This window comes from Agaricus bisporus (assembly GCF_000300575.1).
Source record: "Agaricus bisporus var. bisporus H97 unplaced genomic scaffold AGABI2scaffold_4, whole genome shotgun sequence".
In the NCBI taxonomy this organism is placed as follows: domain Eukaryota; kingdom Fungi; phylum Basidiomycota; class Agaricomycetes; order Agaricales; family Agaricaceae; genus Agaricus; species Agaricus bisporus.
Genome location: NW_006267367.1, coordinates 1320546 through 1347973, shown reverse-complemented (window position 1 = coordinate 1347973; position 27428 = coordinate 1320546). Strand labels below are relative to the sequence as shown.

Sequence of the window (27428 nt, the reverse complement as noted above, 5' to 3'; positions counted from 1 at the left end):
GAGGTTTGGGAAGATGGATATCGTTTTGACCTGCTCGATTCTATCCATGGGTCCGTCAGAGGTGAAGATAAGTGACTACCAAATGACATGCAAAGGGTAAAGTCGACTATGATTGCAAAGCGAAGGAGCGAGGAGTAATGGAAAGAAAGAAGGAAGAAGGAAGGAATCAAGGAATCAAGGAATCAAGGAAAGAAAGAAAGAAAGAAAGACAACAGACAACAGAAAGCAAGAGGAGAAATACCGGTACGAGTGGGGACAGGATCAATTTCGTACACTTCACAGTCCCATCCTTTCTGCTAACGTCCGATCACCATTTATACCGTAGACATTGTTTGGTGTCGCATTGCTTGCTCCGTGGAATGCTTGGCCTCCTCCAGCAGCTCTGTCTCCACGACGAGTGCGTCCAGGGCCGCCACCATTTCTCCTGCTGAGGTTGGTGTTCAAACCTCTATCTCGACTGCGGTCCTGACCTTGAGGCCCTCTATCGCGATCCCGTTCTCGATTCCTCTCTCTCCCGCTCTCCTTATCATGTTCACGATCCATATCCTTCTCCCATCCGCGCCCAGATTCGGTGGGTAATGGGTGCTCATTATCAACGTCCATTTTGGACGAGCGATTTCCTTTGTTGGCATCATGCCCTCCACGAACGTCTTTGTCACTACGTTTTGGGTGATTGTCACCGCGCTTGGAGGGATTGTGATTGTAGTGGTTATGGCTTGTGTTGTGCGACTTCCCAGAGTAGCTGTGTGAGTTCGAGTTGGGTTCAGAGAGACGCGGTCGTTTTCGGGGACCAATTGGAGGATGTTTGGATCCATGACTATTGTTCCCACTGGGTGGTGAGGCATAGTTATTCATGGGCGATGGAGGATACGTCTTAGGTGATGGCTGAGGGCTTGGGGCGGATTGCGCCACACTTAGATAGGTGTCATAGGATTTATCTAGTTCATGGCTGCCACATGGATTATGAACACTAATGGATCATCATATCGATTGAAACTCACGAAAGCAGACTGATAGTTTCATGGGATTCTAAAGCCAAATCAGCGGCATGTACTTAAAGCTAGGGGCCACATACGTCTGAGGGCGCCTTGAAGTCGTTGTACGAGTCTCCGCAAACCGCGCACTTCTTCCTTCAACTTTCCGGTCTCGCTGTACCTCAGAAGTTGATACAATTCATCATTTTCCTCCTGCAACAGCCTAGCACGTTGTGTCAAGGCGGCAACGACTGTGCTGGAGCCAGAAGAAGCTGTGCTTTCACTAGCCGTCGACAGCTGGGAAAGAAGAAGCGAAGAAACTGCTGGGGGAAGAGATAGAGGGGTTGTGGAGGATGGTGCAGGCTGCGATGGGAGGAAACGACGCAGCCGCGCGACTTCGTCCTACACGGCATGTTAGTCTAAGTTTGACGAAATGGTGGCAAACTTGCATGAAGTTGTGACAGCTGAGTCTCGCGTTCGCCCAGCAGAGTTTCTAGACGAGCCTCTCTGGATGTTGGAGGCTGCATTTATATCTGTATCAGAGTGGAATATGAGCAGCTAGGGGCGCAAGCGGACGCAAAGAGACGAGGACGGGCTCGGGATGATGGAGTGCGAGAGCAAGCACGCTTGGCAATTCGAGAATTGCCTTTTGGAGGTCGGGCGCTCTAATGACATCAAGCGCTGAGGCATTGGGAAATTATATCCCCAGGCAAGCAAACCGCTTTGGCACTGAGCTCCTTAGATACTTATACTGTACATCTGCCAGACACGGATTCGACGCAGTACGAGAACAGTGTCCATGCCGGTAAATATACCATCACTAAGACTCAGACCTGGGAACCCATGATATGCATCCAAGGGCTCAACACATTCGTACGATACGAGTATTCGTTTGCTTTTTGTACCCAAGTCGACCCAGCATAAGAGCTTGCTCAGAGTTGGCTCCGAGTTGCTCATGAGCGTCGCGGTTATTTATTTGTCTAAACCGATCAGGTTAAACTTCTATAAACAGAGGAATACAGTACACAAAAGAGGCGAGCAGAATTTGATTCGCCATTTTCTTTGATTCTTCGATGACCTTCACTTTTCGGTGAGTACAACGTTTCTTCTATACGTTTCATTCGGCGATGATTACAATCAATTCACACTGTACGAACGCGTGTTCTCTGAACATGGTCGTCATGAGTAATCTTTTTCTACAACGGTAGATGAGCCCAATATGTTCTCTTCCAGCCATTTTGCAGTTCAGCTCCTGACATTTCTTTCCAGTGTAGCAGAAAGTAAACCAGATTTGTTGTAATTACTGAATTACACGTCATTGTCATTTTCGCCGTCAAATGCGTCCGGTGGAACTTGTCCTTGAAAAAGAGTGAGAGCTCCAGAGAGAATGTAAATATAAGGTCCCGACTTGGCTGGTGGGGGACTCGTTTGATAGCCAATTGGTAGGTAGCACCTGGGACATAGGAAACGATATTGTCGTTCGTGCCCATCTTTCCTGCAGGACTTGAGCTTTCGTCCTATAAAATGACATTGTGATCTGGCTAACCTCTGTAGTAATACTGGATGTTCACTGATGGTAGCATTGAGCTTGAAAGTCCTCGCCTTCCCTGTGTCATTGTGCTGCGTGTGTATTATAATCGCATTGTCTGTCTGTCGTCTTGGCAAAGAAGCTAAGCTTTTGTCAATAACAAGCTAAGGCCACATGTCAGCCAGGGGAGAAAGCATTTGCCGAGCACTACTCACAATGAACTCGCCGCAGATGCAGTCTAAGGCTGAGATGAGGATGCATTCCTGGTGAATTATATGGCGACGTACAGTACACGCGCAAAGCAGCTGTGGAGGATGCGGTAGGTTGTGCTACAATACAAGGGATGAGGGAGATTATCGGTGAAATTAACCCGAACATACCATCCGTCGAAGACGAGATAGCTGAGCGCGAGACGACCTTGGGCATTTTGGTCCTGGAGTGAGCCGGACGGCGGAGAGGTGGAGGACACGCATACACGTGACCGCTGCCTGCTCAATTATCTCTATCGTCTCTCCCCCTCCAGCGTTATGGCGGAAAAGGATGCTCCATCCCGGCTACGGCGTGCCGTCAAAGGTATGTTCATATTTCATTCCTATTCTCTCCCGATGAAAAGTAAATGACCACCGCCACAGAAAATAACCTCTTTCTGGTCAAGAGGCTAGTACAGAGAGTAGACATGCGCAATCCCGACCCGTCGTCTCGAAGATTAACGTCCCTTGCATGGGCGGCCCTCCTAGCCAATGAGGAAACTTTTGAGTTTCTGCTTGTATTCGGCCACGACGACGAGGACATCAGCCGGGTTCGACTTGCTGTCTATCCTGTTGTTAGCGATCGACTGACGCTCTCGATATCCATAGGACTCCGAGAATAATACCATACTCATGATATTGGCTGATTCTGGCCCCCCTCCACAGATTTACAGCTCTTCTGCTTCGACACTTGACTTTAACAGCGCAACACTACGCATGGCCCGTCTATATTATGATAGGTATCAGTCAAGTATCCTCAACCTTCTCGATTGGTCGAACGTGCAAGGCAGGACGGCACTACATCTTGCTGCAATCAAAGGAAATGAAGACCTCGTCCGCGTATGTATATATGGCTTTCAGTAGAGAGGAGTTAACCAACTACACCCTCGTTAGATGTTCTGCGAGCTTGGTGCTGACATGAATCTACCTGACAAACAAGGAAACACACCACTGCATTAGTAAGTTGAATCCTTGTAGCTGTATGGATTGTATTGGAATGAAATTGTTTAGCGCCAGTGCCTGGGGACACGTCCCTGTGAGTCTTGACGCTGGGTACGCTGTTCAATGAAACCCATGCATCACTTCAGATCGTCCAGTTACTCATTGAGCGAGGGTGCAATTATAATTCACGCAACAACGAGGGTTTTACTGCCTCCGATTATGCTTATTCGTATGTTGACTTGCTCTTTGCCTATCCCTTTGTCAAACTTTTCCGTGAATAGCTTCAGTACCCAAGAAATGCAGAAAACGGCAGAAAAGCAATACGAACTTACCAAAAAATCTCGCCGTGCTGGGCTGCAAAACGGTCGACCACTGGATTTCGGGACATCACCTCCAATCAATATACCACCTAGCATGCGAGATCAAGTGCCCAGGATGCGAAGTGGATCAGGCACCAGCCGTACGACTGCTACCTCTGATAGTGGAGACTTGGATGGCCACGGACAGACTTCTTCTTCTCCTTCCCAACCTTCCACGGGATCCGGTTCGTTTTTCTACAGTCCAAAAACATCCACCAACCACACTGCTCACGTAGCGTCCGCGAGCAGCATGGCGACATTTTCTGGCTCGCTAGCTTCCTTGAACCCCGTGTCTGCTCTAGCCCCCATCGCTAATCGAGTGAGAACACAAGATGCAGATGCCCGAGGGAAATATATGCTTAGGAACAGAAGTGGAAGTTCCTCTACGGACAACAAATCGCAGTCTGGTTCTGCCTTCACCAATGCATTGGCGATCCATGATGAATTGCCTAGCGATCGCTTGCATAGCGGTAGTATGACCCCGCGGCGACTCCGACCATCTGCATCTGCCGCACAGTTACGATCAAGGCACGATTCACCAGCACCCGGAATTCGAACAAGGGCGGGAACCAATCCCATGGCCAGCACACAGCTGACCCGCTCATCTTCGATCACAAACTCTCCCTTCGTTCCGGGTAGAGATGCCGAGACTTACCATGGGCCGCCGAGCCAGTATGCGCGGTTCCCGGAACCACCACCAATTCAGGAAGATTCCAGTACGCCAACGGCGGCACGTCGGAAGGCGTTTCAAATTCTATCCAAACCGCTACCCCCCGTGGACCATTCGTCCAATCACCGACGTGGCATGTCTGCCACTGCTGTACGTGGGCCCCAGTAGCAGTGGTCTGCATGTGTGTACGTTCGTATCATCATCGCTGTAATGGTTGTCTTATTGCTGTGCTGGCTTTGTTACCCATGTTGGATTATTAAGAATGTCTAGTGTGTTACTTAGAGGACTTTATGTAAAACAGGGAAGGGAACGGTGCGGGCGAGAGAAGCACTGGTTATGTAGGAATACACATACACTTGGTGCACACTTGCACTTTGACTTGCAGATATGAGTGATTTACATAATTTGGTCACGTGATGGTTGACCGCAATCGCGTCCACCAACACCCACAGGCACACCCGCTGCCATCTACCAGTACTCCCCTTGGCAGGCCCTGACAGCCTTTTAAGCTGCGCAGAAATGTCTGCAGCACTCGCTGCCCATCCAGATACCTCGACCGGAACCAACAGCACCCACCCAGAAATATCTCTTGGTTCTATTCCTTCAGGATTTTCCACTCCAGGCAGACATCTCCGCATCCCTTCAGTATCTTCTCGCTCAACGGCACCCTCTTCGGAAGTTCTTGCTACACCTTCTACACCGACGTCGTCTTCGGTTTTTTCCAGACGAAAGACGGAAGGCGGTTTTGGTTCATCTTCAAGAATTACTTTAAGCCGCGATGATGCCGATGAGAATGGCGGTGGTGATTTACTTGATACACCGGCGTTGACGAATAAACGTTATGGAGATGAGGCTGAGACTCCAAGGAAGAGGGGTGTTCGTGCTACTGCGCCTGGAGCCAAAGGCGGTGTGACACTGACCCTTCGTGATCAAGAAAAAGTGCGTCCTCATCAAACTTCGCGATCACGTATTGTCATTTACAAAGATATAGCACATCGACAATCTCAAGAAGGAAAACTTTAATATTAAACTACGAGTTCATTTCCTCGAAGAACGTCTAGCCCAACTAGCTCCAGATCAAATCGATGCCGCACTCAAACAAAATATCAATCTCAAGATTGAGGTTCAGCAACGAAACATGGAACTCAAGAAACTCAAGAAACTCCTCGCCCAATACGAACGCGACCTCGAAACCCAACGAACATCGTCGAGTTCTAATCACGACCGTGAACGCGAACTTGAAGAAAAGCTCGAAGAAAGAGAACGTGAAATTCGAGAACTACGAAGGTTAAAAGCTGGTCGAGGTGATGACCATGGCGTTGTTCGAGAACTCGAAATGCGAAATTCTGAACTTGAAGGCGAAGTCGAAGGTGTTAGAGAATTGTTACAAGATAATATGGAGGAAATTGAACGACTTCGAGATTTACTCGAGCATCGTGATGATGATCTTGGCGAATCTTCTCAACCCGAAACTTCTCGTACACATTCAGTGCGTCGAATATCCGATTTGGAAGAAGAAATATCAGAACTACATCATCAACTTGAAGTTCAAGCAGAAGCGATCGCTCAACGTGATGACGATAAAGACGAACTCATCGACGTTATCGAAACTCTCAAGCTCGAGCTCGAAGACCTTCACCGGAGGAGAGAAGCGGAGTCTGTGGAGAGAAGTGAATCTCGCGCCATGATTATGGAAGAAAGAGAGGAAAGGGAAGCCGTGGAAGATGATTTGAATGCGATGAAGGATCGTTTGGCCGCTTTGTTGATCGAAATTCAACAAAAGGAGGATGAGATTGATCAGAAGAACAGGGAGATTGATGAACTTGTGGCAGAACATAAGAGGATCGTGGAGGTCGTGGAGGATGAATGGAGAGGTGAAGTCGAAGAAGCCAGAGGGCAAGCAGACGAACTGAAAGATGTAAGCTCAATTTTTTATATTTGGGTCATTTACTTACAATTTCTTAATGAAAGGTTCTTGCTGAACGCGAGGCGGACGTCCGGGATTTACGTATCAATGTTTCCGAGTTTGAGTCACGCAATCATGATCTTCAACTTGAATTCGAGGCCGCCTTGAATGACCTCGAAGTGCAAGCAGAAGCAAAGGACGCGCAAATAGAAGCTATGCGTACAACGATTGATAAACTGGGTGAAGATATTTATAACCTCGAGGATGAAAACGACAAGATCAAGGACGAAGCTGAGCGTTTGCGAGATGACGACAGTGCTGAACGGGAACGATTGGCAGCGTTGTCTGCCGCTCTCAAAGAGGTATGCCTTTGTTTGACAGATGGGCTATCGGATGCCAAATTTCTCCCTAGAAATTGTCACAAGTTCGCGCAGAACTCCAGGAAACAACCGAGGTTTACGAATCGTGTCGTCACGAACTTCATCAACATAAACTCCTCCAGGAAGATCTCACTCGCCAAATATCTGATCTTTCTGACGAACTTGAGCACATAACTAAATCTCATCAACGTGTCATAGATGATTTAACGCGGAAACACGAAGACGAACTCCGAAAATCTGCTAGAACACTCGAAAGTAAAGAATCCACGCTTCAAAGTACACTCAACGATCTCAATCGATTACAAGCGTTGTTATCACAACGTGAAGAAGATTTACACGATGTTCAGGATGCACTTGAAGGATTAGAAGAAGAGCGTAAAAGAAGAGGTGAAGTGGATACGACGGCCAGGTTTTCTTTGCAACTGGAGTTGGATCGACTCAAACGTGACTTGGAGCGTGTCGAAGATGAATTATCGAGAGCTAGAAAGGAGATTGATGACAAGGAAATCAAAGTCAGAGACAAAGATTCCGTCATCGACAAACTATCGAGTGAAAACCGGGATCTTGCCGCACAAGTAGCTGCGCACACTCAGACGAAACTGAATCTTACTGAAAAGCTGGACTTGGTGCAGGGGAATCTGAGGAAAGCAGAATCTGAGTTGGAAGGGTATAGATCCAGAATGGGAGACCTGGAGATGAGATTGTCAAAAGATCAAAGATCGCTGTTGAATGCAGAGAATCAGTATAGAGACCAATTAACAGAGAGGAATACTCTGTTGTTGACGATCTATCAGTATATGGACAAGATTCTCGGAGTGGATAAGGTGGCCGTGAGTTGTCTTAGTTCAATCTCAAATTTAACGGGAACTCACCTCTTTCCTGTTAGAAAAAAGGCAACGCTGGTGAAACGAAACCATTCACTAATTTCAGCGTGTTCCATGATAATCTTATCACAAGACTCAAGGCTCTCAGCCAGATTCAACTCGATTTCGATAAACGGTGTAAAGAAGTGGAGTCGAAATACGTGGACAAGTTGAATGAGATCAAGAAACAGTTAGAAACGAGGTGGAAACAGATTGATAAATTTGAGGCTGGAGTTAAATCTTATGGTGAGACTAAAGCAACTTGGAGGAGGAAGCTTTCTGCAAAGGAAGGAGAGGTGGATGCTTTAAAGGCGCGTTCCGGCGACTTTTGGAAGAAGAAAAAAAACTCATGATCGTGTTTACAGACAAGCAACACCGAACTGCAGCAACAAATATCTTCTCTCAAACGTCTCGGGCACACGTCCGATAGCTCTGAAGTTCGATCATTACAAGCCAGAGCCACCAATGCCGAACGTCGACTCAATAACGCCCAAAATCAATTATTGGCAACAGAAGAAAAGATTGCAAGTATGAATCAGAAGAATGCAATGGCTGATAATAAATGGGATGCTAGAGTGAAGGAATATGAGGCTAGATTGAAAGCTGCAGAGGAACGAGTCAAGAGAGAGAGACAGGGAAGTAAGGAACGGGTCGCTGAGTTGGAAAATAATATCAAGTGAGCCTTTGGTTTTTTTTTGGTGAAAGGCGGGTACTGGCGTTAAGGACGCACCTTACCTTTTCGGTGTCGAGGGTCGTTGGAGATTGGGATAGATGCTGATCGACGTTTTTATTTATTCATAGGAACCTTCAAAGTCACCTTGACAAAGCGCACAAGAGAGATCGGAAGCTTGAGGATGTCATCGAAACGAACAAAGTCACAACCTCATAATGTCTGGCTCAATTTGAAGTAAGATAGTGGCGTTGAGAAAGTAGAGCCCTTTGGATGTTCCGCGCTCCTACTTGTATGGCGAAACGAAAGGCGGGACCTTTACGTCTCTGAAAGTCACTTTCCCACAGTTTCGTTTTTCATTTTCGATCGTTCGTTGGGACTATTACTCACTGTGTATACCTCGCTTTGCATCTCAGTATTCTTTTTGACTGATATAGCACGCATGATTCTCGGATGTATTTTTAGCGTACGTTCTAGTCCTTCGCATTTAATCTGATATCATAATATGGATCGATGGGAAACGGCATTCTAGGAAGCGGACTGACCAGGAGTCCGATGGGAAACGGTCTTCCAGTACGCACGACTCGGTACTCAGTCTTCTGAGTAACATACCAAGAAGTTTCCATCGCCTTTCAACCTCCAATCTTCAACTGGAAGAGGCTTCTTCTACCCGAACATTGCGATTTGTCTGAGTCAAGGCTCGAGACCGCGCTCTTCCGTTCGGTTGAAAGCCGCTCTAAATCTCCTCCCTTTTGGTCTTGGCTTATCCTTCAACGAACACAGTGCGGGCTCTATTATCTTGGTTGTGATGTAGTTTCCTTTTAAGTAAAAGAGTACTTCGAGCTTGTAGAAAAGTATTCTCAGACTAATACCGGACTCAAGTGTACGCAGGTCAAAATGTATTCAGAGATGAGGCTGAGACGGTATGCACGAGTGTCTTTGTCCCTACACTTCGAAAAATTTCGATAATGTCACTAATGAAGGTATACAGTAAATCTTGCCTAAAACTGATCGTTACACTCATCCGAGAATTGTAGATGTCTAGTATGGTGGTTAAGGATGGTGTCAGTCCAGTAGGGAACCGTCTACTAGTACTTCTCGCTTGGACCGCTCACATTTTATTTTTGATACGGTTTTCCCCCCTTCCCCAAAGATCGCCCTCAAAACATGCGACTATGTTTTTCCCGCAGTATACTGTATACCATCTAACACTTGGATACTTCCTGGTTCTTGTCCATTTATGAATCATGCCGTGCGAAATATCGTGCCGTATAAGTAAGCACTGCTGCACCTGGGGACTCATGCACTCATGCACCCTCGACCCTCCCCGTCGAGTGAGCGACCATCCACTCGGACCGGCCGTCGCAATGATACTCCAGATACACCTGATGATGCCAGCGAATCAACCGGGAAGCGTCATTTGAGCACATGGGATCTAATTACCCTCAGTATTTCTATGGCAGGCGCTCAGATAGCTTGGACAGTGGAGCTTGGGTGAGTACAGGCCCATCGAATGCATAGGAAAGAATGCAAGTTGATGCACCGCAGTTATGGGACACCATTCTTGCTGAATCTTGGTCTTTCCGAACAGCTGACCTCCCTCGTATGGTTGGCAGGTCCCATTAGTGGTTTGGTAGCCCAACCGGTCATTGGTGCGGTTCTTCGTATCCACAGCCTGGCCGAGTCACTCATGATATGCTAATAAAAAGGAGCGGTCTCGGATTCCTCAACTTCAAGATACCGTCGACGATTCTGGATCATTCTTTCGACGGCTGCTTTGGTCATCTCGACACTTACATTGGCTTATTGCGAACCCCTTGCTGCGTTTTGGGTCGACTTACTTTCTGTTGGTTCGGGAGATTGGGACGATGCTAGGAACCAAAGAGTGTGTCGTTTGCTGACGTCATTTTCATGCACTGTAGTTGAACAATATTTCCCTAGGCCAAGAGCACTGCTATCATCTTCGCTGTCATTTCGTTCTACGTCCTCGATTTCGCTTTGAATGGACTCCAAGCTTCCTTAAGAAACCTTCTTTTGGACATATCCCCAACTAATCAGCTCAATGCTGGTAACGCTTGGCATAGTCGAATGACGAATGCTGGAAACATTATAGGCTATGGTTTTGGTGAGTTGGACATCATCCCCTTTTTGATTCCATTGACCGTTCTGCAAGGTTTCCTACCACTTTCTCAGCTTCCTATAATCCGTCTTATAAAAGGATCGCAGTTCCGGAAGTTTTGCATCATTTGCATTGTTATTCTTGTCATCACCGTGTGCATAACATGTATGTGTCACCACGAAGAACCAGTGGCAACCAAGCAGGCCAACAAGTAAGCCACATAGCCTCTTTTCCCAGATTCCCCTGACAATAGTGTAGGAATGATTTGAGGGAGATTCTCCATAACATTCGCGTTGCTATCGTTAATCTTCCTAAACCTATACTCCGTGTATGTTACGTCCAGCTATTTGCCTTCATGGGATGGTATGTTGCATCAGAATTTTGCGGTCAAGTTGATTCTCAAAGTATTCTTCAAGGTTTCCTTTTTTATTTTACTCGTAAGTAACAAGTGACTTCTCCATAGTAATACTGACTTCGCACAGAACGACTTATGTAGGCCAAGTCATGGCCCAACAAATAGGCCGAGAACCAGACCACGATCTGGCAACTCGAAAAGGAGAGTTGGCGATGTTGATCTACAGCGTCGGTGCGTGTAACACTTTTGATTTGCGGTCTATTTCGTATTCAGTATTCATACTTAGTTGGTGTCGTCGCCGGAACTATTCTACCTCATCTTGCGAACCGCGATCGTCGACTTCTCGGTCGGAGAGACGACGTTGACGAGGACACAGAGATCTCTCACCTTCGTGAAACAGTGCGACAATGGAAAATCGATGCCGCCCGCCAAGGCAAACCCTTGAAACTTCCCCGGACGCCCTTCCTTCTACGGAACATCTGGACCGGCGCGCTCTTGCTCTTTAGTTTTCTCTCTTTCATGACCTTTTTTATAACAACTGTCACCCAGGTATGGTCTACTCTGCCCCACTTGATGTTTATAGTAAAGTGACGTGCCAATAGGCCACCGTTTTCATAAGTCTTGTCGGTATATCCTGGGCCGTCGCTATGTGGGTGCCCTTCGCGATTATCATGGAGGTATGTCGTCTCGTTGAGTGCAACCGGAATTCATAGTAATACCTGTCAAGTTATTGAAGGAGCGCGAGGAGCCCGCGTCTCGCCACGTGCCGGACACCGTCCGCCCTAAACATAATCGCACACTTTCAAATCCTGGTGCCTTGCGTGAGGATGGGGAGAGAAGCCCCCTCATACGCCGCCGATCATTTCACGAACCCTCCAATGTTCCTCCAGAAGTGGAAGAAGTGACTCCATCTGCTTCTCTCGCTGGGGGTACGATACTGGGCATTCACAACCTTTCCATTGTCGCACCCCAATTCATTGTATGTGTCTCAGTGATACTATTGTTGTTTCAAATGAATGAATATTTCACAGGTCGCTATTATCAACAGCATTATTTTTCGCATTGTAGATGGGTCGAAGGATGACGTCAGGTTTGGTGATGATGTAGGCGAAGCGTACTTTGGCAAGAATGGCGTCGCCTGGGTTTTGCGTTTTGGCGGTCTATGTGCTATATTCGGAGCGCTTGCCACCCGCACGGTTGGCCCCACCCCAACAGAGCGGGATATGCGCCGCCATCTAGGTGAAATGCGGCTGCTTGATGAAGAACCCACCCCTTGATTCGAGTACTAAATTCTCTTTTTCTCTTGGGTTTTAACGGTATTGCTTGTTATCCTTGTGACTGCTTCCACAGTCTGTTCTGCATCAACCCCCTACTTTAATATCTCATCATTTTCAAATGATACGCTATTGGCTCGTTACGTGGAAGGCATAGTCCCACGAGTCATCATTGGTGGACGATATGACACGACACGGCACCAAAGCAACAGAGGAATTGCAAAATGTCATTATATCAGATGCTAAGAGAATAATCAACTTCGATTGCCATCTCTTGCCGGTGAGGAATACGTACGACAATAGTGCGCATTCACGTTATAGAACAAGCGTGTAGAAGAGACATTTGCCGTGCCCAATAAGAGAGATGTAAGGGTCCTCTTAAGCAATGAGGCATCTAAGGGTGGACAATCAAAGCATGGCCAAAAATAAAGGAACTCAAATACCTAGCCCTCGGCCAAACAAGACAGTGCAGAGTAAAGATCCTTTCTCGAATTTGGCGGATTCGTAGTATAATCGACAGCCGTTCCCGGTAACCTGATCTAGAATATTTGGGCATGACATCGTTAAAGTCGCGATCGAGAAGTGATAAACTAACGTTTATGCAATACCGCTTCTTCTGTCTTGATCATGCTCTCACCTTCCTCGTCTTGGACTTCGCGCCTCCCCGTATGCATGATGACTTGTTTCTCTACGAGCGCAGTTTTGGGCAAGGCCTTCACAACCACAAACATTGTAGGTGACTCCGGGGTCTATGAAAAATACAGTGTGCGGGATACTAGTAATAGGACTCGCGAAACTAGCCTACCTGAAGGAGTTCGTGTCCTCTCCGTACAAGATAAAGGTTTCGAACGTTATCAAGGAAGTAAATCGCCGACAGTGTAAGGCCTTCCCATCCATTGCGGAGAGCCCTCTGGATACGAGAAACATGCTGACATGACAAGGCGAACTCCATTGATAAGGAACTTGGGGTCGGGAGGGTTGAATTGCTCGGTAACAATCCGATTTGACCAGATACGGTGATTATTTCACCGGTCTGTTGTTTTTTTGAGTAACGAGGTTTACTGAGTGCTATTGGGTATTCTTACCACAGTAGCCTGTGAGTACGGACCAATATTGGCGGGTGCCCAATAACTCCATCCTTGTACATGTAAAGCCTGCGTGGTACGGGTGTCTTTCTCTGTAAATGCTGTGCAATCTAACCTCAACCTAATGGGATGGGGAAGATCCACAGCAACACAAGCTCGAGAAGGAGGGCTGGTACCAAAGTATTTCTCATACACGGCATTGATATTCCCGAAGAGATCCATGGACGAGATCAAAATGTTGATATTATTGCAGTCAGATAATTTGAGGTTATATTCACTCAGGCAATCTGTGCAAGGGTAAGATGAAAAATTTTCCAGAAGCTTTTACATGTCTCCACACCTTGTAGGATTGTGAAACATTCGACTACCTCGTCTTCAAGCGATATTTCTACATTAGGGTTCAACATACCCCGCTGAACATTGCAAACAGAGACCCAGCTTCCTGAACGAGAAGTTGTGGGTATCGTAACACATTCTTTGTTTTCTGGTGGTGTATCTGATAATATCGAGCTGCTTAAGGTGGTGTCGGTTTGAAGAATTTCCGCTATAGAAGCAAATTCGTCTTCAAGGAAAGGGGGGATTACGACGGCTTGCCTGCTCCCGATTTCTTTAGGTTGGAGTTCCGCGTCCTTGACCCGCAGATATGCGACAGTGGCGAACGCGTTGTCTGAATGGACAACCGTCTCGACATCCTTCCTGTCAATGATGTGAGAATTGTGATATGGTAAGATAATTTGTTTGGTGACATACAGCTGGATTTTTTGCTTGAAGAGTGGACAGTCCAGGGTCAGCGTTTCATACTCTCCTCCCTCTCCGCAGACATGAGAGCCATAGAGACTATTCTTTGAGCGCCCTTGAGAGACAGGTATGTGAAGAAAGCAGAGGATTTACCAGCTTCATGAGATGAGGTTGCATTTCGGCCAAGGTTTTCCCAAGATGTTGGGGTAAAAGACCGATACCAGCAACCTTGATTAGTATTACTTCCATGCCAATTTGGATCATTTCGTTCAGCAATTCTGCTTGATCACGCTGCCAAAGATAGGCTAGTGGTATTAACTTCAGGCGAGAACAACTGACAAAAAAAAAATCCGAGTCAATAGGAACGGTTCTGAAAGCAAAGGACATACACATGTTCTACCCTCACTCGTTGATAGTTTGACAGTATCGCACCAACGGAAACCGCCTGAATGTCAGGGTGAGCGGCCTAGTCATCCGTAAGTGAGAGATGGTCACAGTGACTTTCGTAAGAGTCCGCACACCTTTACGGATGCCAGCAGTTCATACAAGTCTTCGGTCTCATCTCCTTGCACGCCATCTTTGAGGCTTTTCTCTCTAGAACCATACTCGATGCCCTGATCCACCGCATTTCCGGTTATAACGCGCCGGTATAGTGGGACATCGAGTGCGCGAGCAACCAAATGTATCGCATCCTGACCTACGGTTTGATACATGAACGAATCAAGTTCCTCTGTTCATTGTTTTGGTATGCAGCAGAGACGAGATGAAGGGATGATACCGGACCTTTTCCGGGCCCTGGTCCAAGGGAAGCGGCAGCGATGAGCTCATGACCATTCTTATGGCAATGTACGAGGTTGAAGCAGCTGTCTTTGCCGCCGCTGAGAAGCGCGACATATTTCATGGGATTAAGGGCTCGATTGATCTTATCAACAAACTGTATTATCGGGGTGCCAGGAGTCTCGGGCTTTGATTTGACTCGATCATATCAAGGCTTAACCACAGCGATTGCTTGACTCCTACTCAAGAAAAATGCCGACCATAGCTGTGGACAAGGCCGACCTCTGGGAAAGACTTGGACAGGAATATAGTGCGCGTCAAAAGTGACCTATGCTCGTGGTATTTCTGACCGGGCCTTGGCAGCGGACGAAGAGTTTGACAAACTATGCTTCGAGTATGGTCTTGAGATTGATGAAGATGTACGTTGATCCACGCGCTGTTCCTGAACCTGAAAGTTATTTTGTATTACAGACCACGGAAGAAGTGGAGGAGGCAATCAAGAAAGGGTTACCCGCGGAACGCCCTGTAAGTAGCACTACGCACTTACCTTGCGAGTGTTTGGGTCTTATGATGGAAACAGCAACTTAAGATCGAGGTACCAGCAAACAGGTAACACACCATGCTATCTCCTCTCAGGTGGATGACAATTCTCGCGTAGATACGACCTCTTATGCATAGAGGGCATTACGAGGGTATTAAATATCTACTTGGGAAAACAACCGGCCCCTCAGTACAAGCTTGTATACCCCTCCGGAGGAGAATCAAATCTTATCACGATGAAGATCCACCCCGAAGTACGTTGCTGTAGTCCTTGTTTGATATTTCGACTAGTGACTCATTTCCTGATACAGACCGCTAGAATACGACCTCTGTTCGCAGCGGCAGTTTTGCGCAATATTAAATTCACTCCGCGCTCATACGCGTCTTTCATAGACCTCCAGGATAAGCTACACCAGAATATTGGCCGGAGGAGACAGCTTGTGTCTATTGGAACGCACGATCTTGATACGCTCGTACCTCCTTTCCGGTATGAAGCGCGTCCACCAAAGGACATTCGTTTCGTTCCCTTGAATAAGGAAAAAGCATACACCGCAGAAGAATTGATGACTGTGTATGAGGTATGATATCGTTTCTGGAAGCTTCATCCTGACTCACTAAACTTGGCCTCGCAGTCTGAAAAGCATCTGGCTCGATATTTGCCTATTATACGCGATTCGCCGGTGTATCCTATAATCTACGATAAGGAAGACCACGTCCTTTCGATGCCTCCTATCATCAACTCTGAACACAGTAAAATCACTCTGAACACTCGGAATGTCTTTATCGATGTCACCGCTACCGACCAAACTAAACTCGATATTGTTTTGAACGTTGTGGCAACAATGTTTTCCGAATACTGCGAGGAACCTTTCACGTACGAGGATTTATTGCATCGCCCGGAAAGCTAAAATAAAATTCGGTTTACAGTATCGAACCTGTAAAGATTATCCTTCCCGACGGCAAGGTTCGCATCACTCCCGATATATCTGAGCGTCAGACCGTTGCGCACGCTTCTTATATCAATTCTTGCACGAAACTTGACCTCAGCGCTGAGGAGGCCTCGGCTCTACTTCAAAAGATGGGCCACCGTACATCAGTTTCACCGACAGATCCCGATGAGATTATTGTCAATATTCCTGCTACACGACCTGACATCTTGCATGAGTGCGATCTCATGGAGGACGCCGCTGTGGCTTACGGATTCAATAACCTTCCGGACGTTTTCCCAGCAACAAGCACCGTGGCCCAACCATTAGCGATTGGAAAACTGTCTGATATCCTTCGTCGCGAGTGGGCCTTGGCAGGGTGGGTTGAAGTACTACCCCTTATCCTTGTACGTCAGTATGTTTCGTGAGCTTGCACTTGACTCATTAGATAAATAGTGTTCACGCGAGGAGAATTTTGAGTGGCTCAACCGCGAGGATGACAACAATACGGCGATCAAAATTGCCAACCCAAAGTCACTCGAGTTTCAAGTAGTTCGCACAACGCTTCTTGCAGGCCTTCTCAAAAGCATTCGCGAAAATCGCTCGCATGCTCTACCTATTAGAATCTTCGAGACCTCTGATGTTGCGTTTAAGGATGTTACAAGAGAGCGTCAGGCGCGGAATGAACGCCACGCGGGAGCTGTTTGGTGCAACAAGACGGCTGGGTTTGAAGTCGTTCATGGCCTCCTCGATCGTGCAATGAAAATGCTTGATATACCACGCATTTCGAGCAATGATAACACAGCTGAGACTGGTTATTACATCAAGGAGTCAAGCGGTAAGCTTCTTGAGGATTTCATGTGTGGATAGATGCTGACAAGTCATTCTAGACCCCATGTTCTTCCCTGGTCGCGCGGCGACTATTATTTACAGGCCTGGATCTGGAAGACAGGGGAAATTCTCGCCATTCAAGTTGGCAATGCAAGACACTGCAAATGTTGGGAATGACACCCCGATCGGTGTTCTGGGCATCTTGCATCCGACTGTGCTGGAACAATTCGAAATTGGATTTCCATGTTCGGCCTTAGAGTTCACGCTAGAGCCATTCAGAAAACAAATGCACAAGGTCTGGACCAACGATGAATAAAAATTACACAGTATATGGTATCTAATAGAGCGGCTGGGAAGAACTTAACAGCGGTCTAAAATAGACTCAAGGCTGGAATGTTCGAATATAATCTGGGCCATTACTAGCTCCAAATGAAAGCTTAAGCCTGTGCTTGTCTTCGCGGGCCTTCCTCTTCACCGCCTGTAAACGCTATTAAAGTAGAGAACGTGATTAGACGAAGATTAACTAATTGCAGTAATAAGGTACTTGCCAAAAGCAACGAGAATGATGGCCATGTACATCCAATACTTTTGGATAAAAGACTTTTCGGGAGGTGGTTGGACAGGGTCCCCAGTCGGCGTCAATGGTGGCGGTTTGTGTAATTCTGGGCTGGAAAAAAAAAAGCAGGGTTGAGAGCGGTCAAACATGACTGGTGTTCATTTCCTACAGCGGCAGGGTGCGAGGTAATTCGAAAATGATAGTCGTGTTGAGCTTCTGTACATATTCGGCCAATGATGATGGAGGCTCGGAGGAGGCTCTTGATTTGGGACAGGAGCCATCATGTGGTATAGGAGATAGGTAATAGTCAATGGCAAAGGGTCTAGCGTCTTGCAAATGAAGTATAATTTTTTGTGATGTCACCTGCGGCAGATGGCACTGTTGCGATTGGTGAGTGGAGGAGAACCCGGGTGAGGAATGACATACAGCTTTGACAGAAGCAAAGTCCCAAGTGGATTGGTCCTGGCCATCGCGCTGGAGAGCGAGCTGGTAGTAGAGATTGTCGGGTGACTGGGCGACGACGTCTGCAAAGGCGGTCCAGTCGGCGGGGAGGTTGGGAGAGGGGAGGAGGAGGAGGGCGTCGTCGTCGGGGTGGATGGTGCCGCGCTCGGTAAAGGGATGTGTGGGCAGGGCAGGGTGGTAGAGGCGGTGGTGGAGGGTGAGTGCTCCGGCGAGGACGAGAGACGGCTTCATTGGGTGGCCGGCAGACGCGCATCCACCGCCAAATGCAAATCAGAGGCGCTGACATAAGCCCTCCGGATTGGCTCCGGGGAGGGGGCTGGGCTCGGTCGGTGGTGGGCCAATGGGAGATGTGCCGTGTTGCCATTGGCTGCCCGTGCGTCTAGGCCTGATTGGATGACCAAAAGGAGCCAGGCTCGCAAGACTGTCAATCTTTCGTTTTCTCATATTTTCCAGATTCAAAACATGTCGGGTCGAGACCATTCATCCGCCATATATACCCCTCCGCTTACCACCGTTTCCAAATCGCCCGCTTGCCCGCCCTCCCATGGCCAATTACTATTCAATGCCCACCCCGCCCACCTCACCGAATTATCCTCCGCTGCCTCCCCTTGACGCCAAAAACCCCCTCAGATCTACCGTCAAGATCCTAGATTCCCTTGTCACCTTTTACCAGCGCGAGCGTATGTGGGTCTATCGCACTCGTGCCCTCATGGAGGAGGCATTCGACGGGCCTCCGCCCCTTGAATGCAACTCTCCCCAAGAGAACCCGCTACCCTCTCCTTCTTCCTCCCCTCTACCTTTGGAGTCGGACATACGGGATATCAAACCGGCCCGTTCATGTCGCGCGGAGCAACCGCCCACGCACTGGATGCGGCGCAAGAAGAGCTTCAGCCTCAAGCTCGAGGGTATCTCGAAACTCAGAAAGTTGCCTCGGAAACAGCGGCAATCTGAAATCGAAGATCTCGTGGTCAAAGAACATGTCTTGCAGCTTTTCGAAAAAATGATGGAAGATCGGATGGAGAGCTGCCAACGGGTGAACAAATTAGTGAGGAGCGCCAACCGCACTTATCTATGATCGGCCGCCGGTAAGGCAATCTCAATTATACTTGTTCGGCAACACTCTGACAACGTTTACAAGTGCTTTCTTCATCGCACGATCCATTTGTGGGATTGGAGCTGTGGATGGTGGCAAAGGACATGTTTTATTTAAGTAGCTAACCTAGTTAAGCAGATTTGCTGTGTGTGCTCTCTGTTGCGGCTGTGTCGTTGTTTGACGAGCCAATCAAAATTGTAAGATCAGCCCAAACAACCCCTTTTGGAAAATAAATACCTCGGCTCTAGCCGTTGCACCACTACCGGCACGCTAATTGCTCACGCGGCGCATCTTCATCGACGTCCCCTTCACTCATTACCTTCCTTGTACCTGTATTTCTACTGCCACATTCTCCGGTCCAAACTATGTCGCATCGATATGCGCCTCTCCCCAATCCCCGCTCAGACTCTCGGACGCAGCTTGATCAAGAGCAGGAGATGGCAGAGGCCTTTGATTACTCTGACAATGAAGACGACGAACGGAGCACCTCAGAGACACAACCGTTGAATACGCAATCTTCTAATATTCATGCCCGAGACCTTTCGCTGACGAGACCACCCCAATCTCAATCCTCAACTACTTCATCCACTCCACCAACGTACGACTTTGAGAACGATACCTATGACTATCCACCTCCTGGCTCCCCACCACCTCCTTCATCAACAGCCTTCCCGAACAATATTGGCAATTCAAACGGCCTTGTTCCAACCTTTGAGTCAGTCCAGGCTCCGCGCGGAAATTGGTTCAAACGGACTGCGGCTACTCTACTTCCATCAAGCGTCGCAGCAAGGGTGGGAATGGGACAGCAGATACCGTCGGGTCCAGTCGGCGGCGGGTCGTCAAATGATGGTGTGTTTGCCAACGTCACGGCGAAACCTACCGCACCTACACGCATAGGGGAGGGTGAGCAACCAACACCCTTCCATCTTCGAATTCTACTAACGGATATAACTATAGGAGATGATGCCCATCTTGTTCCAGAAGAAACTGTCGGAGACGCTCCTCCCTCGTATGCTGCTGCACAGGCCGATGCCGTTCCTCCATACTGGGAGACCACGGTCCATGCACCCTTTTCTCCCGATTCAGCGGGCGAAATGATCATCGACTCTTTGCCAACAGGCTCCGTCTTTTCATTCTTGTGGAACATGCTCGTTTCGGTATCCTTCCAATTTGTCGGCTTCTTGCTGACTTATCTACTTCATACAACGCATTCTGCACGGCTTGGCTCCCGTGCAGGTCTTGGAATCACACTCATTCAATATGGTTTCGCTTTGAGGGGAAATGTTGATGGAGAAGGAGGCGATTGGAAAACTTGGCATGATACACCGCCAACTTTTTCATCAGCGACTGAGGCAAATGCCTTCTACAATGAAGCAACCAATGCAACTTCATCGTATGGGGCGGGACTGATGCCAGACGATAAAGCTGCTGATTTTACCGACGTCACCACAGAGTGGCTTTCCTTTTTCCTCATGACTGTTGGTAAGTAGTGATATATTCTTGCTATCAAGGCATTCGTATAAATATATCATATAGGGTGGTTCATTCTGTTGACCTCGCTTCTGGGCTTCTGGAGAGTCAAGAGGTGGGAACGTGGTATTCTAGCATCCCAGCGAGAATCGCCTGTCGCTGCACAACCCAGTGTATCACGTCCCTTTTGGGTTGAGCGCATGTTCGGCGTCCGAAGGCAGTCTCAAGGAGAGTCACCAGGGGACTTGTTTTGGCGAGGGTTTGGTTTTGGTCGACAGCATAATGAGGAAGATGAAGAGGAAACTCGTGCTGTCTCCAGGGCGGAGGAGGGTGAAGCTCAAGGTCTAACTGAGCATTCGATGGTGCTGACACTAGATCCTAACGAGTCAGGGCGCAACCAAGCAATAATCGAGGCGGTAGCGCAAGACAGGCTGTTAGAGACACGACTGAGAGAGGCGAACTTTTTATAAAAGCTTGTTAATGCCATATACCTGGATTCTTTACTGCATCTATCTTATCTTCACTTCTGGGCTGAGCTTTCATATATTCACTGCTTCGCTCGTGGAAACGTACCAATGAGACACCGGAGTTTATCCGATATACTTTTGTGTAATATGCTGTATCGGTATTACTTTCGCCACAATGTCCCTCGCGATTCGCAAAGCTACAGAAGCTGATACAGAAGCATTGTTCCGTATATGCATCCTCACTTCCGATGCGGGCAAGTCAGGCCTTGCATTGCATGACTTCCCAGAATTGCCGGGGCTGACCTTTGCCGTCCCATACCTGACACGCAAAGCAACATGGGCATATGTATTAGAGGAAGAGGATACGAAGGAAGTTGTTGGTTATGTCGTTGGAACTCATGATACACAAGCGTATGAAGAGGATGTTATCAATAATTGGTTTCCGATTCACGCTATTCGCTACCGCTACGAATCGCCATTAAACAATTCGGATATCAAACCTAGCGACAAATCTTATCTCGAACGATATCGAAATCCAAAAGCTTATAGATCATTTGATGCTAATGTTGCGTTTTCACCTGCACATTTACATATCAACATTTTGGATGAATATCAGGGAAGAGGTTGGGGAAGAAAGATGATAGGAAAGGCGGTAGAACATTTGAGAGAGATGGGGTTGGATGGATTGTGGGTGGGGATTGACCCGAGGAATAATGCGGCCAGGAAGTTTTATGAGAAAGTTGGGTTCGAGGAGATTAGGGGCGCACCGGATGCGAACCAACTGGGATTGAAGTTTGTGGATTTCAAGTAAAGAAATATGGATGTGTTAGGTATTGAATACGCGACCGATTGGTGAATTTGAAGGATTCGACAAACGACCTCTCGCATACTCCTTCATTAAGATTTTTGGTTCCACAGGTATCTTACAAGTCTTAATACCCAACTTAACATATCCAGTGTCTGGAACGTACTGTACGCCACGCCCAGCTGGCCGCTTATGTAATTCTATGGACTCGAGATCTTCCAATGAAATCGATCCAACTTTGATCCGCTTTAACGTCGGCTCCTGCACGGCGCGGTGCGTTGATGCAAAAACATACTGACCCGTATCCCAGGCCATCCATAGTTCCAAGACTCGGAGAGAAAAAAAAAGGTGTTAAACGCGTGGTTTGCCTGAAATCACACATGTTGCCCATGTTGTTCTCGACTTTCGGACTCGTGGATGGCTGTTGACACTTGACTTGGCTTCTGGGCCTCTACTAGTTCGGTCTGGCTGAAGTCTCCTCCGTGAATATCGCGAACTCAATGGTCTGGATACACGCCACTATGCCAAAATGCAGATGGAAACAATGGCAGGATTGATGGAATTGTTACCCCCTTGTTTAGTTGAAGCACTATTGCCAACATCTGTCGTGAAATGTCCTTGTGTGTTACATGCTTGCGATTCTGGAGCCAGTCTGGATGAATAGCATTTCCCGCTGATCATACACTCTTTTACGGTACTTAGAGTTCGGGCCGGACCATATTGCTAGGGAGGCTGACGTTGGCACTGAGACTTCTGCATTGGCAGTCGCATTTACAATCCCCCCCTTTTGCACGTCTAACTATCCCTACTGTAGGTCTATTGCTACGCATGGATCCTCAACGTCCAGAATCAAGCCGATCAGACAAATATTCCTTCTCATCGTATCAACACCCCTCTGAGATACCACCCCCTGGAAATGTTGCTGGAATGGAACGTACACGAGTGCCTCCTCCCCAAGGTGCTACGGCCGATGAAGTGGAAGAGGGCCCCTCTCAGTTAGTGCAAAACCGGACCGATAGAATCATGCGGAGGAAAGGTTACCTGTCTGGCGTCAAGGACTGGTATGACAACATCAATCGTTCTCCTGATACAGAACCAACTTCTGCAGTTACATCCGAAGACCCACCCAGTCCCTCCGACAGACGCAATGCTAGGCCGAAACATCTGGGCAGAGAGCCGTCAATGTACTCGGTGAATTCTCTTGGCTCAGATATGGTTGAGCCCACGGAGGATTCGAGAAGCAAGTCGAATGAATCTTGCCCCGCCGAAGACGTCGATGATCTGGAGAAAAATACTCTCCGCCAAATGGATTACAAGACTCGCCGGAAACACCTGACGCGTATCAAGATCGAGTACAACGTTACATGTAAGTCTTAATGTATAAATCTGTTCGTTCTGGCCAACCATATGTCATCAGCTATGATAAACCGGCAAGACTTCCTCAATAAACTTGCAAAAGCCCTCATGACATTCGGCGCGCCTTCGCATCGGATTGAGTCTCAACTTTGTGCGGCCGCGCGTATATTGGAGGTGGAAGCAGAGTTTATTCATTTTCCTGGGGTCATAATTTGCTCTTTCGGTGATCAAGAACTAGGCACATCTGAAACGCATTTCATCAAATCCGGAGGCAGGTTATCCCTGGGTGCTCTACATAAGGTCCATCAGATTTATCGCGAAGTAGTACACGACGAAATTAGCGCAAAGAAGGCCGTGGCCGGTCTCGATGCTCTTATGGAGGCGCCTCCCGTCTATTCCGTGCCTTTTCGATGCTTCTTGGCACTCTGCCTCTCGGCCCTGATATGTCCTCTGGCCTTCGGTGGATCTTTTGTGGACATGTGGATTGCAGGTGCCTCGGCCTGCGTTCTCTCGGTCCTCCAACTTTGCGTTGCCACAAAGAGCGCGCTTTATACCAATGTTTTTGAGTGAGTCGCTTTTTCGCAATGTTCAGCAAAACTCATTTCTTACTGATTGCCTTCAGAATTACCGTCGCTATCCTAGTCTCTTTTGTCGCGAGGGGGCTTAGTGCCATCAGGAGTCAGATTTTCTGTTATACGGCAATATCTTCTGCAGGCATCATTGGAATTCTCCCTGGCTATCTCATTTGTGAGACTTCCTCAGGTAGATGACGAATTTGCTGACAATATCAATAGTGATAAGCTCTCTCGAGCTCGCGTCTAAGAACATAGTTTGTGGTAGTGTCAAAATGGTTTATGCCCTCATCTACACGTTATTTTTGGTATGCGTCTCTTTCACGCTGGTCCAGTCCTAGACCTGAAGTTAATGCGTTTAGGGTTTTGGTCTTCAAATTGGCTCCGACTTTTACTTGTTGCTGGACCCACCTTTTCGGGCTCAGCTTGAAGAAGTTGCGTCCAGCATCAGTAGCTCAGTAACCCTAGCTGGAACATGGATGGCCGACAACAGCTCCACGGTTGCCGTGCCTCTGGACGGTACCTGGATATTTAATCACAACGTTTCCCCAACACAATACGATATCATCAATGGCTGTTACCGTCCCCATAGTTTTCCGTGGTTCCTTCGGCCTTTTCCGACCTGGACTTCTTTCATTATTGTTCCCCTTTTCTCGCTTTTATCCTCACTTGCGAACCTTCAGCCTTTCCGCAGCAAACAATTACCGGTCATGGTCGTAATCTCGTGTTGCTCGTATGCCTCAAACAAAATTGCCAATCATTACATTTTCAATCGATCGGACGTCGTGTCTGCTATAGGTGCTTTTACCGTCGGACTCTTGGGCAATGTGTATTCGCGAAAAATGGGTGGCACCGCTTTCACGTCAATGGTTACTGGTGTCCTTTTTCTTGTACCGGTAAGTACCTCCCGTCCCGTAGCCGCTCATAGGCTGAAGCTCAGCTTGTAATACCTAGTCTGGTTTATCTTCTGCTGGTGGAATAACTGCCAACGGCAATGGAATCGACATTGGAGGCGCAATGATTGCCGTTACTATTGGTATCACTGTTGGACTATTCATGAGCCAGGCTCTCGTATACACTTTTGGTAACCGCAAAAACGCTGCAGTATTTTCCTTCTAGATATATTCTTTGACTGGCCGCCAAGCGGCCTGAAATACGCTGCTTAAAACATCACTGCGGCAGAGTTCTCTATATGATCTATTGAAACTTTATGCCCCACAAGTGTTCGAATGTTATTGATACCATATCTAAGAGTCGACATCAATACAAGCTTCGTGCAGAAAATGTTTAGCCTGGACTGACCGAATCATTGTTGGACGTTCTAGACTCAAGCCCCAGCCATGCACATGGACATCCTTTGGGAAGCCCATTGGTTCAAGCATTTCCGGCCTGAACATACCACTATTTCCTACTTCAACCCATTTGTTAAGCATAGGGTGAAAGGCGAATATCTCTAAGGAAGGCTAGAAAACAAATCAAGATTAAGTGGTCGAAAACCAGTTTCTTGGTGATTATATCGTACATACCTCAGTGTACGGGTTGTATGCTGGTTTAAACCTTACATTTTCTATGCCCATTTTTTTGAAAAAGACGCGCATAAAGCCTATGTCCCCGTAAGTTGAATTGTCTAGTCGATGAAAGAGCAAGATCGCTTGCCAATGAGATCAGCCAAGGTAAGGCCACGGTCCGCGACCACGCCCTCAACTTGATGGAACTCGGCTAGATGGGTGGCATCCATAGCTTCGTTCCGGAAGACGCGATCTATGCTGAACAATTTGGCGGGACGAAAGCCGTCATCCCCCTTGCCATCGAGATTTGTTGTGTCTTTCGCGCCATGTGTAAATTCCTGCTCGTCTCCTTCAATTACCTCTCCGCGACACTTTGCAGCCAGCTTGTAGAGCATATGTGCAGAAGATGCTGTGGTATGAGTGCGCAGGAGTAGCTTGCTGGATTCCTCGTGCGACCAGGGTGCACGATAGCCAGTTGACCCGAAGCCGCCATGCTCGTGCACAGTAGAAACTTTTTTATAATACTCTGGTTGCGGAGGAAGTGCTCTCTGCGGATCTGAAGTCCTCATATTAGCTTCGTGGGCGGGAAAATCAAGAATAGGCAATATACCAGAAAGATAGAAAGTGTCTTGCATTTCACGAGCAGGGTGCTGTTGGGGGACAAAAAGGGCATCGAAACACCAGAAACCGGACTCGACGAAAGACGAAGTGGGCATTTCGGCAAAGCTAATCCGATGTCAGAGATCATTAAATCTACTCCTTCTTTCTTAGTTCACTAACCCCATTTCCAAAAAGATGTCGCGGATTTCCTCCCGTACCTTGAGCAGTGGATGAAGTGCACCGCCATTTGTGGGGATACCCTCGGCTTCAAAATTGTATTTTTTGAAAGTCGATGTTTTCCACGTCCCTCTGTCGTGCAAAGGAGAAATCATTCAATAGGACTAGGACCATCTCAGATAGGGAGGAAAACGTACGATGTGAGCATATCGACAGTGAGGTCTGTTTCTGGTTTAACTGTGGAGGTGCTAAAGTTGGAGCCCTTGTTGACAGCGAACCATTGAATCTTCCTACCCGAGTCATTAGCATTTGTTGGGCGTGAAGATGATGGACTCACCGTTGAACAATCAGCTTGCGCTTGCGAAGATCGGCAAGTATCTTTTCGCCTGTCTTCAGTGTTCCAGTGGATGCTATTTCCTGCATGTCGTTTTTTGTGGCATCCGATATTTCTGCGACCTTCAAACAAGATTATCACGTTGAAAGCAAAAAAATCCTGCTGAGAAATGAGAGCATACCAGTTTAACCAGGCCATCGCCGTCTTTACCTATCCAACCATTTTTAAAAGCACGGCCTTGGCCAACCTTAGCTGTTTCGTCTCCTACGGATTTTTTAAGCTGCACTGGGGATACAGGTGTGCCTTTCCCTTTCTCTGGGAGTACAGACCAAACACGCGCTTCATGAGATCCTTCGTTTGCGATCTGGGCACCCTCTGGAGTCAGGACATGGGAGATAACTTCGCGGGTTTCATAGGTAATCATCTACATTGACCTAAGTATATGATGTATGTTCTGAAATTTCGTAGACGGACTTCACGGCTCAGCAGTGAGTTGAGAGCTCCGAGAATAGCGATTTGATCGTCATTGGATGCCGCGGGGAGCGTCTGGCCAGGAAGAACAAGAGTACGGGTATCCGGTATACTTCCCTGAGCATCCAAGGTGGTTAGAACGAGTTGCTGAAGGGGCTCAGCCATTTGAGAGAGGACAAGTATTAACTGTTGGTACTATCTATTTCCGGTAGCTTATCACAGTGACTCGATATATCATTCACGTGGTCGAGCTGCCAGACTGTGCACACTGCCTGCATCAGTCCCGGGACATGGACCTGCTTGAAAATGCTTGGAATTCAGCAAAACCCAGACTAACAGCAATCAGGTCCTCAATAGACCTATCAAAGCCTG

At 47.7% G+C, this 27428-nt stretch overlaps 10 protein-coding genes across 10 annotated transcripts; 6 read left to right on the top strand and 4 right to left on the bottom strand.

Moving 5' to 3' along the window:
* Positions 1–120: 120 nt before the first annotated feature.
* On the bottom strand, positions 121–1586 carry AGABI2DRAFT_191997 (hypothetical protein). Its single transcript, XM_006460171.1, has 4 exons — positions 1424–1586; positions 1076–1376; positions 1002–1029; positions 121–949 (listed from the first exon to the last, which is right to left on the bottom strand). Exons 1-4 carry the CDS (start codon positions 1499–1501, stop codon positions 277–279), a joined length of 1080 nt encoding a protein of 359 aa, XP_006460234.1. The 5' UTR covers positions 1502–1586; the 3' UTR covers positions 121–276.
* Positions 1587–2242: 656 nt separating this feature from the next.
* AGABI2DRAFT_135486 (hypothetical protein) lies at positions 2243–2963 on the bottom strand. Its single transcript, XM_006460170.1, has 5 exons — positions 2883–2963; positions 2790–2831; positions 2718–2740; positions 2521–2666; positions 2243–2469 (listed from the first exon to the last, which is right to left on the bottom strand). Exons 1-5 carry the CDS (start codon positions 2926–2928, stop codon positions 2283–2285), a joined length of 444 nt encoding a protein of 147 aa, XP_006460233.1. The 5' UTR covers positions 2929–2963; the 3' UTR covers positions 2243–2282.
* Positions 2964–3029: 66 nt separating this feature from the next.
* On the top strand, positions 3030–4889 carry AGABI2DRAFT_67030 (hypothetical protein; the record flags this gene model as incomplete). The annotated part of the gene is made up of 7 exons (XM_006460169.1): positions 3030–3075; positions 3135–3313; positions 3360–3590; positions 3645–3709; positions 3762–3786; positions 3839–3921; positions 3974–4889. 7 exons carry the CDS (start codon positions 3030–3032, stop codon positions 4887–4889), a joined length of 1545 nt encoding a protein of 514 aa, XP_006460232.1.
* Positions 4890–5145: 256 nt separating this feature from the next.
* AGABI2DRAFT_203107 (hypothetical protein) lies at positions 5146–8759 on the top strand (the record flags this gene model as incomplete). The annotated part of the gene is made up of 8 exons (XM_006460168.1): positions 5146–5660; positions 5713–6267; positions 6379–6663; positions 6693–6989; positions 7130–7831; positions 7894–8166; positions 8236–8546; positions 8672–8759. The coding sequence occupies exons 1-8, from the start codon at positions 5241–5243 to the stop codon at positions 8757–8759; spliced, it is 2931 nt and encodes a 976-aa protein (XP_006460231.1). The 5' UTR covers positions 5146–5240.
* Positions 8760–9849: 1090 nt separating this feature from the next.
* Positions 9850–12291, top strand: AGABI2DRAFT_117192 (hypothetical protein; the record flags this gene model as incomplete). Its single annotated transcript, XM_006460167.1, has 12 exons — positions 9850–10034; positions 10089–10192; positions 10250–10425; positions 10482–10665; positions 10714–10870; positions 10918–11022; positions 11076–11096; positions 11142–11245; positions 11301–11563; positions 11617–11691; positions 11751–11993; positions 12046–12291. 12 exons carry the CDS (start codon positions 9850–9852, stop codon positions 12289–12291), a joined length of 1863 nt encoding a protein of 620 aa, XP_006460230.1.
* A 587-nt stretch (positions 12292–12878) lies between these two features.
* On the bottom strand, positions 12879–15012 carry AGABI2DRAFT_67613 (hypothetical protein; the record flags this gene model as incomplete). The annotated part of the gene is made up of 9 exons (XM_006460166.1): positions 12879–13037; positions 13094–13321; positions 13377–13660; positions 13714–14065; positions 14120–14215; positions 14265–14445; positions 14501–14577; positions 14633–14841; positions 14895–15012. 9 exons carry the CDS (start codon positions 15010–15012, stop codon positions 12879–12881), a joined length of 1704 nt encoding a protein of 567 aa, XP_006460229.1.
* A 99-nt stretch (positions 15013–15111) lies between these two features.
* Positions 15112–19516, top strand: AGABI2DRAFT_191989 (hypothetical protein). The gene is made up of 15 exons (XM_006460165.1): positions 15112–15198; positions 15252–15307; positions 15360–15413; positions 15469–15497; positions 15547–15682; positions 15740–16006; positions 16061–16302; positions 16356–16761; positions 16811–17192; positions 17245–17672; positions 17734–17852; positions 17911–18119; positions 18168–18305; positions 19022–19288; positions 19342–19516. Exons 1-10 carry the CDS (start codon positions 15141–15143, stop codon positions 17499–17501), a joined length of 1887 nt encoding a protein of 628 aa, XP_006460228.1. The 5' UTR covers positions 15112–15140; the 3' UTR covers positions 17502–17672; positions 17734–17852; positions 17911–18119; positions 18168–18305; positions 19022–19288; positions 19342–19516.
* Positions 19517–19553: 37 nt separating this feature from the next.
* Positions 19554–21330, top strand: AGABI2DRAFT_191988 (hypothetical protein). The gene is made up of 3 exons (XM_006460164.1): positions 19554–20199; positions 20254–20778; positions 20833–21330. Exons 1-3 carry the CDS (start codon positions 19662–19664, stop codon positions 21234–21236), a joined length of 1467 nt encoding a protein of 488 aa, XP_006460227.1. The 5' UTR covers positions 19554–19661; the 3' UTR covers positions 21237–21330.
* Positions 21331–21406: 76 nt separating this feature from the next.
* AGABI2DRAFT_220066 (hypothetical protein) lies at positions 21407–22105 on the top strand (the record flags this gene model as incomplete). Its single annotated transcript, XM_006460163.1, has 1 exon — positions 21407–22105. A coding segment is annotated over one exon (638 nt), but the record flags the coding sequence as incomplete, so codon positions are not given.
* Positions 22106–24974: 2869 nt separating this feature from the next.
* AGABI2DRAFT_191987 (hypothetical protein) lies at positions 24975–27303 on the bottom strand. The gene is made up of 10 exons (XM_006460162.1): positions 27060–27303; positions 26767–27009; positions 26589–26707; positions 26449–26541; positions 26255–26383; positions 26085–26200; positions 25623–26030; positions 25493–25569; positions 25269–25429; positions 24975–25213 (listed from the first exon to the last, which is right to left on the bottom strand). The coding sequence occupies exons 1-10, from the start codon at positions 27219–27221 to the stop codon at positions 25129–25131; spliced, it is 1593 nt and encodes a 530-aa protein (XP_006460225.1). The 5' UTR covers positions 27222–27303; the 3' UTR covers positions 24975–25128.
* Between the last annotated feature and the right edge of the window lie 125 nt (positions 27304–27428).

Excerpts from the sequence above, each read along its gene's own strand:
- AGABI2DRAFT_191997 (XM_006460171.1), bottom strand. The coding sequence starts at position 1,501 with ATGCAGCCTCCAACATCCAGAGAGGCTCGTCTAGAAACTCTGCTGGGC. Across the intron at positions 1,030-1,075 it reads ACTTCAAGGCGCCCTCAGAC|AATCCCATGAAACTATCAGT; the intron begins GTATGTGGCCCC and ends ATTTGGCTTTAG. Across the intron at positions 950-1,001 it reads GAAACTATCAGTCTGCTTTC|CCATGAACTAGATAAATCCT; the intron begins GTGAGTTTCAAT and ends TCCATGTGGCAG.
- AGABI2DRAFT_135486 (XM_006460170.1), bottom strand. The coding sequence starts at position 2,928 with ATGCCCAAGGTCGTCTCGCGCTCAGCTATCTCGTCTTCGACGGATG. Across the intron at positions 2,741-2,789 it reads AGCTGCTTTGCGCGTGTACT|ACTGCATCTGCGGCGAGTTC; the intron begins GTACGTCGCCAT and ends TCTCAGCCTTAG. Across the intron at positions 2,470-2,520 it reads CATCCAGTATTACTACAGAG|GAAAGATGGGCACGAACGAC; the intron begins GTTAGCCAGATC and ends CAAGTCCTGCAG.
- AGABI2DRAFT_191989 (XM_006460165.1), top strand. The coding sequence starts at position 15,141 with ATGCCGACCATAGCTGTGGACAAGGCCGACCTCTGGGAAAGACTTGGA. Across the intron at positions 15,414-15,468 it reads GGTTACCCGCGGAACGCCCT|CAACTTAAGATCGAGGTACC; the intron begins GTAAGTAGCACT and ends TGATGGAAACAG. Across the intron at positions 16,303-16,355 it reads TACTGCGAGGAACCTTTCAC|TATCGAACCTGTAAAGATTA; the intron begins GTACGAGGATTT and ends TTCGGTTTACAG.
- AGABI2DRAFT_191988 (XM_006460164.1), top strand. The coding sequence starts at position 19,662 with ATGTCGCATCGATATGCGCCTCTCCCCAATCCCCGCTCAGACTCTCGG. Across the intron at positions 20,200-20,253 it reads ACCTACACGCATAGGGGAGG|GAGATGATGCCCATCTTGTT; the intron begins GTGAGCAACCAA and ends ATATAACTATAG. Across the intron at positions 20,779-20,832 it reads CTTTTTCCTCATGACTGTTG|GGTGGTTCATTCTGTTGACC; the intron begins GTAAGTAGTGAT and ends TATATCATATAG.
- AGABI2DRAFT_191987 (XM_006460162.1), bottom strand. The coding sequence starts at position 27,221 with ATGGCTGAGCCCCTTCAGCAACTCGTTCTAACCACCTTGGATGCTCAG. Across the intron at positions 25,570-25,622 it reads TACCTTGGCTGATCTCATTG|GCTTTATGCGCGTCTTTTTC; the intron begins GCAAGCGATCTT and ends ACGGGGACATAG. Across the intron at positions 25,430-25,492 it reads CATACAACCCGTACACTGAG|CCTTCCTTAGAGATATTCGC; the intron begins GTATGTACGATA and ends TTTGTTTTCTAG.